Source organism: Panthera pardus, unplaced genomic scaffold (genome assembly GCF_024362965.1).
Source record: "Panthera pardus isolate Hobbes unplaced genomic scaffold, ASM2436296v1 HiC_scaffold_8, whole genome shotgun sequence".
Taxonomy (NCBI): domain Eukaryota; kingdom Metazoa; phylum Chordata; class Mammalia; order Carnivora; family Felidae; genus Panthera; species Panthera pardus.
Window position 1 is genome coordinate 123,783,800 of NW_026527013.1, and position 16,892 is coordinate 123,800,691.

Below are 16,892 nucleotides of genomic sequence, written 5' to 3' on the forward strand. Positions count from 1 at the left end.
AGCTCATCTGAGCCCTAAGCTTCTGTTTCCTCATCTGGAAATGGGGGCTGTAGGGATCAACAATTTTTCCTCAGAGGGTAGTCATTAGGACCAAGTGATAATCTGAATATAACAGCACTAGCACAGTGCCTGGCCCACAGCGAGGGCTCAGTAAATGACAGCTAAACAGCAGTGTAATGGGGTTCTGTGTGCCACACATGAGATTTGGAGGCAGATTCGATGGTGAGTTTAGGTGAAGAAATTGGACATGTCTGTGTTCACATAGAGCATGATTCATGTCTACTCTGCTGTTGCTGCTGCTGCTTTCCTGTAACCAATTTTAGAGCCTATCTTGGCAGCTGGAAGTATTTGGGATTAATTTCACACTCACTTTATGAGTTGAGCATTTTCCTGCAAGCAGCTCCCTGGGCCTCTGCCTCATTACTTTGGCATCAACTGATATGGCAGTTGGACATAGATGTCCTTTGGGGTCTCCATTTTATTTGGAAACCTTCAATTTGAAAAAGCAAAACAAAGACTATCAACACATTTGTGCCTGAAATCGTTAGCATTTATTGTTTCCTAAACCCCTCCCTTTCTATAGTTCTGTTGAACACCAGGGAACACACATCTTGCACAGCCAGTGATAAGCACTAAAAAGTCACACTCCTTCAGATTCAAATCCTAGCAGCTGGTTGGCCTCATTTCACATTTCCAGGTGAGCAGCAAGATCCTCTAGGCCTTGGTGGGACAGATCTAAATCTTGATGGGTCTAGTTTTTCCAGCCTTTTTTACTATGTTAATTCTGCTAAATTCATTTGGCTCTCATGGCGAACAAAGTAAACTTGGCTGTTACGTGTAAAACTAAATTGAGAACATGGAGATCTGTTTAGTATTTCATGCTGGCCAGTAGGTCAGGAAGATTTTCCTTGGGGGTAATTTACATAAGGAATTGTTTATCCCATTTCTTTCCAATTTCTGTGACCATTTGGGGATAGCAGACTTTCCACAATGGCACAGAAATATAACCAGCGAGACCGAAACTTAGAGAAATGAAGCTTCTCCCGGATTGATGTATTTTGGGCCTTGCCTAGGAAAGATCCTGTGGCTTGGGCTGCTGTCTCACTGAGAAGTCATTCTTCTACCGCAGCTGTGTTTAGCAAGTTGGGTGGGTCCACGAACTGACATGCTGTTACACTTAGTAAGAATTTTCCCTTGATAGTGAGGAACGTGCATAAAAGCCTCACTTAAGTACCAGCAAATGCCCAAATGTTTACTGTGACCGATAGCTGCTTTGAGTGGAGCTTCCATCAGGTGACAGCCCCAAGTCAGAGTACTCCGTGGCCACCCAGTACCTATAGTGTTACATGCACGCTCTCCACCTCGACATTCTGGTTCCTCTTCAGCAGTTGCCCAGATGACCTTTTTTTGTCTCATCAAATGCTTTTCCCAAACTGGAATATTTGCTCCTTCCTGAACAAGCAGCCTCTACTTTTCTGCTTTAATGAATTTGCTCAAGTTGTTTCCTGTACTTTTAAAGCCCCCTCACCCAATATCTGTTCTTGAGGATGAATTTCAGGTACCTCTTCTCAGTGGCACACTGGTAAATATTTGACAACTGGTTCTCTGGGAAGGTGGGAGTTTGGGAGGAGACCTGGCTCTGTAACATTTGTTGGTGTTCATGTGGTAAATACTTCCACCATGGCTGATTTCAAGCTACCAACGTGAGGTCACTGAAGGTGAAGTTGGGAAGAAATGGGCAGTAGCCCACCATTGCAGAGTGTTTCCAACGTACAGATACGGTAGGCATAAGTGACCTCAAGGGCCTAGATAATAGTGAACTAATTAAGAAGTAATGAGTTTTGAGTATTTATCACCTTTGTTTTGGTGTAATTTCTTTAAGTTTATGTAACTTAAGTTTTAAGTAATGGTTGTGTTTAACAGCTGGCACACAAAATTGAAAACAGGACAACCTGTCCTTTCTCTGGAGCCTGTAGGAACTGGCCAAGTTGCTTCTTCCTCCACCTTTTCCTTTGTAAAGTGCTCCAGACTCAGTAATAGTTAAACCTTTCTCTGAACCTGGCAGGTGCTTCAGGTTGCACGCAGGGTTTGGATTGAGAGACTCCAAAGTGAGACTCCTGGTCTCTCACTTGCTATGTGATGGTCAAGCTGCCCACTTAATTTGCACTTCCCCGTGCAAAATGAAAATGCAGGGCCCTTGTTAAAAGTCAGGAAGAAAGTGCTGTTAAAATAGCCACTAAAATCTAAAGCCTTTTCCTTTCTTCAGCAGTCTCTCTTTCACACTTTCTCATGTTTTTATTTTCTATTTAATGTCATTCCAAGTATAGAAAAATTAAGATTATTTGCATGAATGTTACCATCAATCCTTATATTGTTCGATGCCAGTTTTAAATGCAAATATAAGAGCATTTAACCATGAGTTAATGAACGTATCTCCTCTGCTCATGTGTATGTTCTGTTGCCCCATCATTGACTTCACGTATAAAACACAAGTTCAAAAATAAAATTATTAAGAATTTAAAGACAGAGGCAGCAGGGCATTAAACCAAGCATGGAGCCGTTCGAAGCACAGGCACAGTTTACATCCCTGTGCACAGTACGGGGCAAATTTCTTACATCCGCTGAGCCTCAGAGGCCTCATCTGTAAAACAGAGATATGCCAACCAGGTGGAGGAGTGGGGATTGAAGACACTGGTACCTGTATGGCACAGCAGAATGTTTGGCATGCAGTCTGTGCTCACTTAATTACAGGGATTATTATTAACCTACTAATCATAATATTGATGGCATTTTTCCTTTACAGTTCATAGGGTCTTCCCTACAGTGTCGCCACTTGCCTCTGACGTATTTTCCTTTTTCCATTATTAACTCTCTGAAGGTAGAGATGAAATCTGTCACCATTGAATTCCCTAGAGTGGTTTCTGCAACTTCTTGCATATACCTGGCACTCAGGAGGTGTTTATAACCTTGATCTTTGTATGATTTGGGCTTATTGACAATACGCATCTGTGTCATAATATGATGGTTCCCACAATGAGGCTTAATTGGTAACACTCACAGGAAAAAAAGAATATAAATGTAGACTTTAACAGGAGTCAGTTGTAATCATGGTGAAGCTGGGGGAAGAAGCAGATGATTCCAGGTGTTTTGGTTTATGGAAAGTGGCCTCTGTCTCTTAGAGGAGACTTCTTGAAGTAATAGGGAAGGGATGAGTTCCAAGCCTCATTTGAGTAAAAGAGGCCCCAGGGATATTAACTCTGGCCCATAGTAATCTGTCCCTTTGCGAACTTCTTTTACACTTATTTTCTGTTCTGCACAATTAGGACATTATTACAGTCATGTTTCTTTCCACTAATTGGTTGGATATTTATGTTTCCTGTCCAAAAAATTATAAGATCCTTATGGGCTAGAAGATATCGTGTACTGTTTTGAACACCTATGGAAAGAAAGTAGCACAGTACTAGGTACGTAGTAAGCAATGCACTTTATTACAATGCTGACCTTGGTCCAAACTCCCAGGGTTCCCTGGAGACTGAATGTGAGTTGTGATTGTCTTTTCTAACTCTTGCAGGCCCTCAACCAAATGCCAGAGTATCATGGTCTGCCTGGCATTGTCAGGCAAACACCTTGCCTTGACAGCTTTGTCTTTTCCTAACCTACATCTCTTTTCCAGTGTCTCCCAGACACTCTGAGGACTGTCCCCCAACAGCCCCCGTTGCTACATGGAATTTGGGAGACCACACAGCTGTAAACTCTTACTTGTTTGAATGATGATTTTTTAACAAGCCCTTTGGGCCAGTTTCAATAAGCCATGAAATATCACCAAATGGCTCATCTGCACTAGAGTTCTGAAAGTCATCTGAGCTCTAGTCCCTCAAGCTGGCAGGGACTGACAGAAAGGAGCACACATTGCCCTAGCTTTTCCTATTCCTGTTCTGGGGGCTGTAAGACGCCTTGAGCCTCTGGGCCAGTCAGTTCATTACTTTTAATGAGCACAAAATTCACCGAGACATTAAAATAAAACACCAATGGGCAGTCTTGGATGTTCTATTCAATTGTTGCTTTAGTTCTTTTTTCCACAAGATTATTCAAGAGGATGAAAAAAAAAAAAAAAGCCAATTCTACTCCTGCCAGTTTTATCCTAAGTAGATTTGGCATTGTAAAGCTAACACACCCTGAACGTTTTTTTTCTTTCAGATCCCTGTGGGCTAGTGCCTGACATTTGTGTTAAAAATGACATTACTCAATTGGTCAAATGTTTGAACATTATCTACCTTTTGGATATAATAAAGAAATACTGGATACCTCAACACCATGTAGCATATAAAGAGTAATAATCAGAGGCAGATAATTACTTTCTGAAAAGGATGTAATGAAATCATTATTTTAAATTACGCGGCAAATGTGGTTATTTTGATATTTTTTAATTGATCCATCTCTAGCTAGTAATAAAGACTATAAGAACTGTATTAGAGGTTACTTCTATTATCATATATTGTAGAAGGTCAATTGATGGTGAACCAGACACAGAACAATGTCCCCATTAAGCTGATTTCATGGATATTTTCATCCCCTGGCCATATGGATTTGAAATTACATCAGGGATTTTTTTTTTTTTAAAGAAGGAAGTGAGCAGATGAATGATAACTATTTTATTACTCAACATAGCTTGTGTTTGTGGAAGACAAAGTTCATCAAGCTGTTTTAAAGAAAAACACAAGTGTGCCAAATGCAATTTGTTGAGGGCTCAAGCATTGTGAAATTATCCCTAACTGAAGTTTGTCATTTCTGCAGGTAATCGCTCTCGCAGATGCAGTAGAGGAAAACCAAGACAGTCTGTTCCAGTCATTCACCAGGCTGAAAAGTGCCACCCATTTGGTGATTCTGCTGATTGGGCTGTGGCAGAAGCTTAGTACCGACCAGATCGCTATTCTGGAAGCAGCATTTCTGCCACTGCAGCAGGACACCCAGGAATTGGTAAGGACCCACGATTCTGCAATGGTAACAGCCATTATTGAAAAGATTGTGGTTTTAAGAAGATATCACATGGCTGTTGTATTTTCTAAGGTACCTGATGGAGGCTTTTTTTTTTTTTTTTAAACCCAGATCCTGTTTTCCTTTTCTTTAAATCATAATAAAAATGTCAAATGAAGGCCTTTTTTTTTCTGGAGCTATTTTAAAAATAGGTATAGAGTCCATTTTTATGTGGTATTCAGTCTATTTTTTATGTGCTCTTCAATCACTTAGAAGCCAGGGAAACAGTCATTTGACTGCCTGAGTGATGGCAGTAAACCTTCAGATTAGCTAATCCTTTCCTTTTCCACCAGAGAAAACAGTTCAGCCATTTTAATTTGCTCAGTGTTCTTAAATTTAAGTGTCAGTTCAAGGGTTAGGGAGAACTGAGATAGCCTTGCCAAATGACAGGAATATTTTGTCACATTTATATAGTTCTTAACACATAGTGTATAAACTTTTTTACTCTTGACCCTTTCAATAGGCAGTTTAGAACCAAAGTGGGGGGGAAGATGAGGGTTCATATTTAGAGTTTTTGTTGAAAGATTATATGAATAAAAACATCTCAGACCCCTCGAATTGTAGAGGTTTGTATGACTACCAGGTGTCATCATGAGGGAACTTTTTGCATGCTTTTATTTACAAAGAAATAATATACTTCTTGGAAATTAGAGACTCTTGGACTCATTTTTTTGTATTGGAAGAAACCGTTTCATGAAAAAAGCCATTTCAAACATAGCCATGAGAACATAGGGCTAAAAATGATAGTACTAAAACTAACATTTCTGAGTACTTACTAAATAGGCACGAGGTGATATTTTAAGTGTTCCACAAGGATTGTCTCATTTAATCTTAAACATGGGCCTAGAAGGTTGTTAAGGTACTATTTTCACCTCCATTTAACATATGAGAAAATTTAGGCTTTGAGAGTTAAGTACCTTTTGGAAACTAGTGGATATAGAGCCATGGTTTGGGCCCAGGTCTGGCTGCTTTCAAAGCACATGTTTGTTTTTTTGTTTTTTGGTTTTTATCAATACACTGTATTTTAGCAAACAAAGTCATGAACAAGATTTTGAAAATCACAGGCTTTGTCTGTTCAATGTAATTTTCTATAATTGGGTCAAAGTATTGTCAGATGAAAAAAAATTCAAGCTGTATTTTATATCATAAACAAAATACTAATAAATAAATTGGGAAACAATTTAGAGTATACCTTTTTTTTTAGATTCATAAAATGAAATTACTGCTAAAATTGATCTTTGAGAAGCCAGAAATGTGGACATTGTAATAACAGAGAACAAAGAATACAATTTGGGTTGTATTAGTGAGAATGATAACTGTGAACTCAGATTTTTTTTTTTTTATTTTTTTTTTATTTTTTTTTATTTTTTAATATATGAAAGTTACTGTCAAATTGGTTTCCATACAACACCCAGTGCTCATCCCAAAAGGTGCCCTTCTCAATACCCATCACCCACCCTGCCCTCCCTCCCACCCTGCCCTCCCTCCCACCCCCCATCAACCCTCAGTTTGTTCTCAGTTTTTAACAGTCTCTAATGCTTTGGCTCTCTCCCACTCTAACCTCTTTTTTTTTTTTTTCCTTCCCCTCCCCCATGGGTTTCTGTTATGTTTCTCAGGATCCACATAAGAGTGAAACCATATGGTATCTGTCTTTCTCTGTATGGCTTATTTCACTTAGCATCACACTCTCCAGTGAACTCAGATTTAAGTAGTCAGAAAGACTTTGGTGGCCTCAGTTCCTGGTTCCACCACTCGATGATAAAGTCCTTCTGATCAGGTTTTCTGGCTGTTCTAAATCTCTACTTCTGTATTTCTAAGCTAGAAACAATAATAGGACCTACCCAAGTTGCATAAGAATTAAATGAGATAATGGAATAGAGTGGAATTATATCTTACTCATTTTTATACTCAGCCTCTGGCACAGTTCCTGACCATAGCACAGTCAATATTTGTTGGGTGAATGACTAGAGAAAGGGTGAAAGCTAATAAGAAGTGACTTGGCAGAACAGATGTAGTAGATATAATCTGGAGCATGAGGAAGCAGGGCAGGGCCAGCTGTATAATTTACAGGACCCAGAGCAAAGTGAAAATGTGGATCCCTTGTTCAAAAAAGTAGAAAAATAACCAAAATATTGTTAAAACAGATTCTAAAACAAAGCTTTTTACTTTCTGTGTCTCATCATGATGTTTTTATTTGCTATTTTATGCTATTCTAAATGAAGAAAAATAAAAAATTTAAGTTGTCAGCAGGAATTTTACCATGAATCTTTATAATGTGCAATGCCAGTTTTAATACAAATATAAGAGCATTGGACCTATATGCAGAATCGCCAAAATTATATAATTTGTATTTTGTACCTCATACATGCATATGTATTTTGTTCTTACAGAGCTGTGAATCACTGCACAAAATTAACTGCTTTTACTTCCCTTCTTGATATGCACACATCTACCAACACTTTCCACCTTCAGCTTACTGATGAGTAGGGAAGGAAAGCAAAAGGAGCTCTGTGTTACTCTATTTCCCTTTCCTTCTGTTACCATTTTCAGTGTAAGTAGTCGGATAATACAGGGAAGTAACAGGGGTGTAATGGACTTCCTTAGTCATTCCTGTTTCTTTGAATCTATTTGCTGACTTTCTTCATTCAAAACAAGTTTTGGTGCAATGAAACGCCTTAAAGGCTGTCAGTGCCCCCACTTAATCAGTCTAGACATGCCCTCCTTGTATTTGCTTTGAGTCTCCCTGTCTCCCACTCATTCTGGGGCCATAGAATTCTAAGCTTATGGGGCAGAAAGGTAGAAGGAATACGTACCGCACATGTCTTCCCTTCTTACACATAATTCACTGTTGCAGCAGACATCACTTACAGAAGACAAGTGCAAGATTACATTAAGAATTTCAGGGGCGCCTGGGTAGCTCAGTTGTTAAGCATCTTACTTCGGCATAGGTCATGATCTCATGTTTCAGGCCATGATCTCACAGTTTGTGAGTTTAAGTCCCACATCAGGTGAGCTTGAGCCCTTCTTTGGGTGAACAAGAGCCCCGCTTCGGGCTAACACAAGCCCTGCTTCTCTCTCTCTCTCTCTCTCTCTCTCTCTCTTCTCTCCCTTTGCCTCTCCTGGGATTCTCTTTCTCTCTCTGCCTGTTGCTCACTAGCACCTTTCTCTCTCTCTCTCTCTCTCTCTCTCTAAAAAAAAAAAAAAAAAAAGAATTTCAAGGTGGCAATGGCAAAACATTAAATCAAGCGTGGGGCCCTTCTGAACGCGGGGCCCTGTGTGACCACATGGCTCACATGCTCCTGAAGGTGGCCATGAAGTGTGGTTAGACCCAGAGGAAGAATTTCCTTGAAATAAAGGTTCTCAAATGTAGGGACTGAGTCCCCAGAGAGACTGTGGAATTTCTGACTCTAGAGATCTTTCAAAACAGCCTCCTTCTGCTGGGAATAGTGTGTTCATCCTTGTAGGCAGGTGAATGGACTAGGCATCTTCTCAAGGCTTCTTTCTGCCTGCCACTGTGTTCTTTGCTGTCATAACTCCCAAAATATAGAGGGAAAAATTCTTTCAACTTTCTTCTGAATTTGGCGAGATTAGAAGGGGTGTATACTCGTTATGTCTATTGAAGCCATTAATAAGACAGGACATTTGATAAAAACATAACTTGGAAAAGAATGAATCCAAAAAGACATTTTAATACTGCTTGTTATGCTCTTCATCTTTAATTAGGTTGTGGTATTCACTTTGGACTTATACTGTTGAGACAGCTTATATATCTTGAGAAAAAAGGAATCCTTTTTCATTCTTTAAGACGTACGCATGCAGTATGTGGTTTTGACATGCTAGTTCACAATCCCCCGCATTATGCCTTTGGACCTCACAAATAAATGTTATGTGATGGGTGTCCCACTGAGATGTGAAAATGAAATATGCAAACCTGAAATAACTTGGAATGAGGGTAAGACGGGGAAGAAAGGAGTCTCTGACCAGAATGTTGAAAATATATCCCATATTGAAGTTATTATGATACCACAAAAATCTGAATGTAATTTAGACGGTTTGGTTGGAAGTGGATGGCAGAGTACATGTGTGAGGGGGAGAACTTCAGACATGTGGACAACATTTTCAGAAGAGACTCTCAGTTCAAGGTCAGATGTCCCCACAAGTATTGAGAGGTGGAAGAAAGTGCTCAGAAGATGTTTTATTTATGTTGCACATAGTACTGCACAATGGTTTGTTGTATTGTTATTTAGATGGCATGTGTCACAAACGGCAGGCTAAATGCCGTAGTTCATTCTGGAATATTTTCTGAACTGGCATCAGGTTCACAAAGCATAAATATTTAGAATTTATTATTCCTAATGAAAAGTGATGTTCTTCACACTATCCTATCAGTATTTTTTTAAATGCCATCTCATTTGGATCAGAATTCATCATTGTTTTCTTTGATCTGTTTCTTAAATGCTTTTCTATTTTTGTCACTTCTCATTACTATTTGGGGGCAAATAAATGCTGGTATTGCAGACTATTATGTGTGACTTTTTCAAGGTGTTGAAAGTTACATGCCAAATGTGTTTTTGTAGGGATACTTCCCCTCACTTTAAGAAAAAACATTAACTGTTCAATTTGGCATCTCCAAAAAGAGCTCTTAAACTCAGTTCCATCAGTGGATTTGATAATATAGTATTGTCCCTACCATCTCCCTGTGATGGAGAAGTTTTGCCCCAAATAATGTGTTCTATCAGTGTACCTGATGCCGCAATTCTAAAACTGTTTTCTTTTCAGTTTAGGGGCTGATGATTTCAGAGTATCTGCAATGCAGAATTTAAACATACATCTACTGACCCTTTATCTACATGTAGTTCTATGGAAAATACTGTCTACTTAGGTCATGAAGGGCTGTGTAATGGTTTGAGTCTGAGGGAGTGTTTAATTGTGATAGTACACCTCTCTCATGATGTTATACAAAAGCCAAAAACTGCAAAACTCCACATACCTCAGGATTGGCTTAAAATCTTTTCATCCGGTTATATTTGCATTCAGTGAATATTTATTAAGTACCTACTATGTTTCAGGCAGTGTTCTAGGTTCTTGGCGTATTTTATTTTATTTTATTTTATTTTATTTTTTTATTAAAAAAAAATTTTTTTTATGTTTATTTATTTTTGAGACAGAGAGAAACACAGCACGAACAGAGAGAGAGGGAGACACAGAATCCGAAACAGGCTCCAGGCTCTGCGCGGTCAGCACAGAGCCCGACGCGGGGCTCGAACTCACGGACAGCGAGATCATGACCTGAGCCGAAGTCGGCCGCCCAACCGACTGAGCCACCCAGGCGCCCCTCTTGGCGTATTTTAATAAACAAAACAGAGTTAGAGCCTATCCTCCATGGATTTACTGCAACATTGTAAGGAAACATATTCCAGTCACAGTCAGCCATAAACATATTGGCTATCTGATTTAGTAGCCACTTGTCATATATGGCTATTTAAAGTGAAATTTAAATAAAGTGAAATAAAATTAAAATTTCAGTTCCACGATTTCACTAGCTATATTTCAACTGCTTAGTAGCCACATTGGAAAGTTCAAATATAGAACATTCCCAGAAGCGCCTGGTTGGCTCAATCAGTTACGCATCCTACTCATGATTTTGGCTCAGGTCATGATCTCACAGTATGATTTTGAGCCCCACGTTGAGCTCTGCATTCACAGTGTGGAGTCTGCTTGGGATTCTACTTCTTTCTCTGCCCCTCTCCCACTCTCTCTTTCTTTCTCAAAATAAATAAATAAACTTTAAACAAAAAAGAACATTTCTTTCATTGAAGTACATTCTATTGCATAGTACTCTCTATCATTACAAGAAAAAGGGTTTTGTCAGTTGGGTTAAACAACTTGAGCACAGTTTAGCAAATTAATGAAAGTAGGGTAGGACACTGACATTAAGTTATGCCGCGGCGTTTGCTTTAGCAGCCCTTATTTCTGGTATTCCGACATCATCAGCCTGGTCACATGTGCAATGACCAGACTTTTTCTAGGGAGATGAATGCATCTACATAAAAGGGAGGCAATAAGTGCTGCTACTCCCCCTTCACATGACCTTGGTAGACATTATGATCATCACAAATTCTTTCCTGTTGAGCCTGAACATGATCTCAGAATCCTTTTGAATACAGCATTTGAGGTAGTCACTATCACTTGCAGTTGGTATATGGATAAATCCTCTTTGCCCTTCTTGAACTCTGTACAGATCTGCTCCTCCTTTTCTTAGCCAACAGCTTAGATGACTAAGATTCTTTAAGATGAAATCTAGAAGATGGCAAGAGAACATGTAGGAACAATAGTGTTATTTCCCAATGGGTTTCTCAGACTTAGGCTCTAAATGTTCATTTATGTTCCACCTGACTCCAGAGGAATCCCCAAGGAAAAGAGAAATGGAGCACTGGTTTGGAGACCTGATTATGCACAGTCTTAGATTTGGAAGGAATGTTGGCACATTGTGTAGCATTTTGCCTTACTTTTTCTTTTCTTTCAAAGTTCACTTAATATCTTTAGTAGATATTATCTACTGTTTGAAAAAGAAAAGCTTTATTGCGTTCTTAAGAGTTTAACAGTTACCTTCCTTAGCATTGAACTTTCAGATCCCCTGAGAAAGTTAAGGTGGAAATTTACATCAGTGGGGGAGGAGATTTGGACCTTCAGCCTTACTTTTTGATTGATTATTCCTTTTACAAGCTGATATGGAAAGAGAGACTTATTTTTAACATTTTCAACATGGTTCATGTGAGAAAACAGATGTTTATAATAGGAAATCCTATTGTGTGGAGGGACTTATCAAGACTCACTTACAAGGCTTGAAGGCTTCTACGTCACGGGTCAGATTTGATGTAAGGGCCATTGTGCCTCCTGTCTGGATTGAGTGATGACTGAGATGGCTAATCATTGCTGTTATTAATGTCCTCTTCTTAGAAGGCAAACAAAAGGAGGAAGTCTGGTGTCAGTATCAAGTCTGCCTTTAAGACTGTTGAAGTATCATCACAATTATAAATGTCTATGGGAACATAGTGGAGAAAGTAAATATTTTGGTATTCCCCTTGATCTTAGCCAACAAGATGAACATAAAAGAATTAGTTCATGTTCACAATGGCCACATACTCTGTGCTGTTCCTAGTTGCATGCAACTGGGGTGTTATGTAGTGGTATGGTTTTCCACTTCACCGGTGTTGAGTAATGCTTATCTCAGAGCCTTTCTGATAACTTGCTTGCTGTTTTAAAAATTGAAATACATCAGAATAGGAGCCAAGTAGAATGCAGTATACAAGTGATGGTGTGTAATCTTTGACGTTTCCCTTAAGTATATCAAATATGAAACAGTACTTTAACGGATGCCTTTAATATTATCTATGCATTCAAGGGTAGAGAGACTAAATAAATGAGCAAAGAATTGATTAATTGAAGCTTCACTCTCACTATATGCCATCCCCAAATCTTTGTGAAGCGAAGTGTGGTTTAAATATAAATGACTAAGTAAAATTCACACAACCATGATGAGGAAAATAATGATCATCATCATCCTCATAACGCCCACTGATTTGATTCATGGCTAGAAGTGTATTTATAGTAATGTAATTTCCCTAAAATACCTTTACCCAACTTAGTTTGAGTCTACTAATTATAAAGAGATGATCTTGACATGTCTGGGACATTACACGCTTTTGGAAATGTACATGTGGAAATTGTGGACTCTTTCCTCTAAAACTAGCGCTCTCTGTGTGCTGTAACCACACACAGAGCTGCTCCAGGGTCAGTCACTCTGGACTGCTGTTGTTCATTTGGAAATGTTCCTCAGAAACCCCTTTGGCTTGCATCCTTGTTATTCTACCTGGCTTTCTGTGGTGGCATTTGTAGTAGCCTTTCTGCCCATGTCTCTGCTCTGGTACTCCCTGCACCTCACTGCTAGACTCAGCCCTATGCTCTGTCGTCACACGTCTGCTTGCATACTTTCTGTGGCTCTCTGCTCCTGGTTCAGTTTACGCTCCAGTGCCAGGCATTCAGGACTTTCAGTCACTTGGCACCACCACATCTTCTTTCTAAAACTCAGCTTCTGTGACTCCCCAGCTTTCCTGCTCCGTTCTGGGAAATCTGACTTACCATGGGTACACAACTTCTTTCCAGCATGCCAGGGCTAAGAGTGCTTTTTTCTTCACCTAACATAGTGTCCTCTGTTTACCCCTCTATCCACCCTCATTAAGAAGCAGATCAATTCTCATTCTCTCCTTATTTATTCTGGGTTACATCCTCTTGTGAATTTCACTTGGGGGTATGACATAATTTAGCTCTCATTATGTATTCTGAAATTGTCAATGTGTTTGTCTTGTATTCTAATAAATGTAGGGACAGATTCTTTTACATCCCCACAGACTTAAAGCTTAAATTAAGCATACAGTTGGATATAAATATTTAGGGATTGCTTGATACCCCATTTATTTTCATAGTGTTCCGCACATTTACAGATTTGTCTTCAGCAACTGTATAGTTTTATTAGAAAAGGAAGCATTCTCCTTCCATTTTGTACCACCCCCTTTTTTGCAAGCAACTTCAAATATTTTGGAGTTCTGCAAGAGTGCATCTTGAGCACTCCTGTATGGATGGCAAAAGATATAGGTAAATTGATAGCCAGACCACCACACATGTATTTATTTATACCTATATTCATTCACATGTCCTGTAATTTAATCCAGTAAACACAGAAATTTTTAATCTGACCAGTGATGAATATATGCAAGTGAAAACATTAGGTATGCCTCACCCATATTGATTTAGTCAAATTTAGCAATAAATAGTGCTGATAGATGTGTAGTAAAATTTACATACCCACTTCTTTCTATAGGCTTTCCAAAGCGTCCTCTAGGAAAAGGTAGGTCATAAGATGAATCTAACACTTGGCACCAATAATCTAAGTTAATGCATTGGAAGTAGTAAACTAAAATCCATTTAGTTTGTTTTTATAATTATGGAATGCTGAAAGCAACCTAAATGCTTATAGTTGGACAGTACAAACTATGGTATATCAGTTGAGTAGAAGATTATGTCACAGTAGGGTTCAGATTTTTTTTTTTTTTTTTTTTTTTTTTTTTGGAGCAAATACTTAACTAGCTCTATGTCCTTAAGCAAATCATGGAACTCTCTAAGCATTGGTTTTCTTATCTGTACAGTGGTGAGCTAGACAAGACCCCAAGGACTGGTTTTGCTTTGAAGAGATGTGAGAATGGCGATTTGGATTTTATTTCAGCTTGCTTTCACTTTATATTCCTACTGAACCAGTAAACAAATGGTACAGAGGAAGAACATGAGATTAAGAAAGGGAGTGAACTTGGCTCTCCAGTGCCTTTCTCATGAAGGCATGCCCAGAGTTTGATCGAAAACACAGTTTGCACAGGGTGAGGAATCTGCCAGTTCAGAGGTGTTTAGAACCAGAGGCTCACTGTCTTTCACACAGTTAGTCTGGGAGAAGGGCCACGTCAGTGTCTGAGGAGTTGTTCCACATGGAATTTCTTTTTTCATTGCAGGTATATCCTTTCCTCTACTATATTCTTTTTATTGTGTAATCTGGCCTTCATTAAGTTTGGCTGTGGCCTACTACAAATGATTTACTGAAACACAATAAACATTGAATGAAAAAATACATAAAGCAAGGTTTTTCTTCCTTAAGAAGACATATCCAAATTCTTTTTATTTCATTTTTTATTTTTTTACACAAAGTAACTGAAAATTACCTTGCTTGTTTGGTCTCCATGAAGTAGACCGCATGCTGAGCCTCCCTTGGGTGTTTTCACCATCATTTTCAAATTCAGGGTTTGATGTTTAGTTATATATATCATCTGGAAGACCAAAATACCACTACTGTTACTCCTACTACTGCTAGTACTACTACTATTACAAATACAGAGGTGCTAAACCATGTTTCAAAAAATTGCATTACATGTGTGACCTCAAAGGTGTGCAGGTATTATGAGGATACCCTTTGTATACCTCTGAAGAGTCCTATGAGGACTGATTGAGATAATGTACATGAAATGCCAAATGTGGGGCCGGGCATATGATGATCGTCCAAGAATTATTAGCTATTAATAGTACTACTGGCTTTCAATAATAATGTGCTGTAAGTTACAGCAGTATTTTATAGACCACTTAGGAAAAAAATACCTGTCAAACTATGACATAGTGTTCTTTCTCTTTTAACTTTTTTTCCCCCAAAACTCTGAAGGGTCATGTAAGGTTTTTAGTAAATATTGAAGGAATTCTTGTAGACTTATTTAGACATACTTTATCATAGATTACTCTCGTGTCTGAAGATATAAGCAACATAAATTGGTTAAAGTGTTCCTGAAACTTCTCCACATTCAGAATTTGATTCTCTCCACTCATATGTTTTCCCACATAGCATTGTCCTGTGTGCCATATGTGTGTCCTGTGTGCCGCGAAGAGCTCTGTTGATGCAGCATTTAAGAGTGGGCCACTGTTGCCTTCCTGATTTTCTTCTGAGCCTCTGATATCCATTTAATTTTAATTTTTTATTAGAGAGAGAGAGTATGTGTGTATGCACATGAATGGGGGGTAGGGCAGAGGAGAGAGAGAGAGAGAGAGAGTGAGAGAGTGTCCCAAGCAGGTTCCAAGCTGAGTGTGATGCAGGGCTTGATCCCATGACCCTGGGATCATGACCTGAGCTGAAATCAAGAGTTGGACACTCGGCCAACTGAGCCACCCAGGCATCCCCTGATATCCAGTTTTAACACTTTCCTTTTTGACTAAGCTCAAAGCTTTACTTTTTCCCTCGTTTGAATCCTGTGTTGCTAGAAGTTAAGCAGCTTCCATCCAGAGTTAGCAGGAAATTTTAGGCAAATTGATGTTTATCGCTTAAACGATAGTTCTGTGTGATACATTAATTAATCAAACCACATCTATTCCAGAGATCTGGTCATTTCTCCTACTTCAGTTACATTGCTTGGCATAGATTTTTAATGTGGGTGCATGTATCTCAGTAACAAAGGGTAACACATTTCTTCTATCTGTATCTTCTTGTCTTACCTCCTGGAAATCACATAGCTTTTGCTTTTGCAAAAAAATACAAATTGTTGTCATTCTTCTGTCATGAATATATGCTTCACTAATTTCAAATTTGTACTTCCGACTGCCCTATTCCAACTTTTTTATTCAGTGAATCATAGTATATTTTAAAAGACAGAGACTCCTGGGTGGTTCATTTGGTTAAGCATCTGACTCTAGATTATGGCTCAGGTCATGATCTCATGGTAGTGAGACCAAGCCCCACATTGGGCTCAATGCTGGACATGGAGCCTGCTTGGGATTCTCCCTCTCCCTCTCCCTCTCTCTCTGCCCCTTCCCTGCTCTTGCACTCTCTCTCTTTCTCTCTCTCTCTCTCACAAAAAAATATATATAGTATGACAATCAGTTAAATAGGAGAGTCTGAGCATTGTATATATGCCAGGTGAAATGATAATGTAAGAACCGCTGGGACAAAGGCTGTGCATACACAGGAACTGACAGTGATAGCATAGCATGACTGGAGCCTAGAAGCCAGCAGTTGTTAGATAAGATACTTCCCTATGTCAGAGATGTTAAAATGTGCGGGGAAAACCTAGAATTGGTGGAATGTAATTGTACGAACAGAGTAAAAGAATGATAATTTTAGTCATTCTTTATTACGAGTTAATTTGTGAGTAATTTGAGTTGGGGACAGGAAGTTATTGAAAAAAGGAAGACCTTGGTTTTCCACCTTGAAGCAGGCATCCCTGACCAGAAGCAGATTTCACATAAATCAGAAAAAAATCTTACCAGTTGCTACT

General features: G+C 39.0%; 1 protein-coding gene across 10 annotated transcripts in view; it reads left to right on the forward strand.

The window, feature by feature from the left end:
* Positions 1–16,892, forward strand: part of BBS9 (Bardet-Biedl syndrome 9) — a 434,898-nt gene that overhangs the window by 344,051 nt on the left and 73,955 nt on the right. For all 10 annotated transcript variants that reach the window (XM_053897794.1, XM_053897793.1, XM_019443775.2 and 7 more), the window contains one exon: positions 4,795–4,977. In XM_053897794.1, the coding sequence (XP_053753769.1) occupies positions 4,795–4,977 (183 nt within the window). The remainder of the gene's footprint in view (positions 1–4,794; positions 4,978–16,892) is intronic.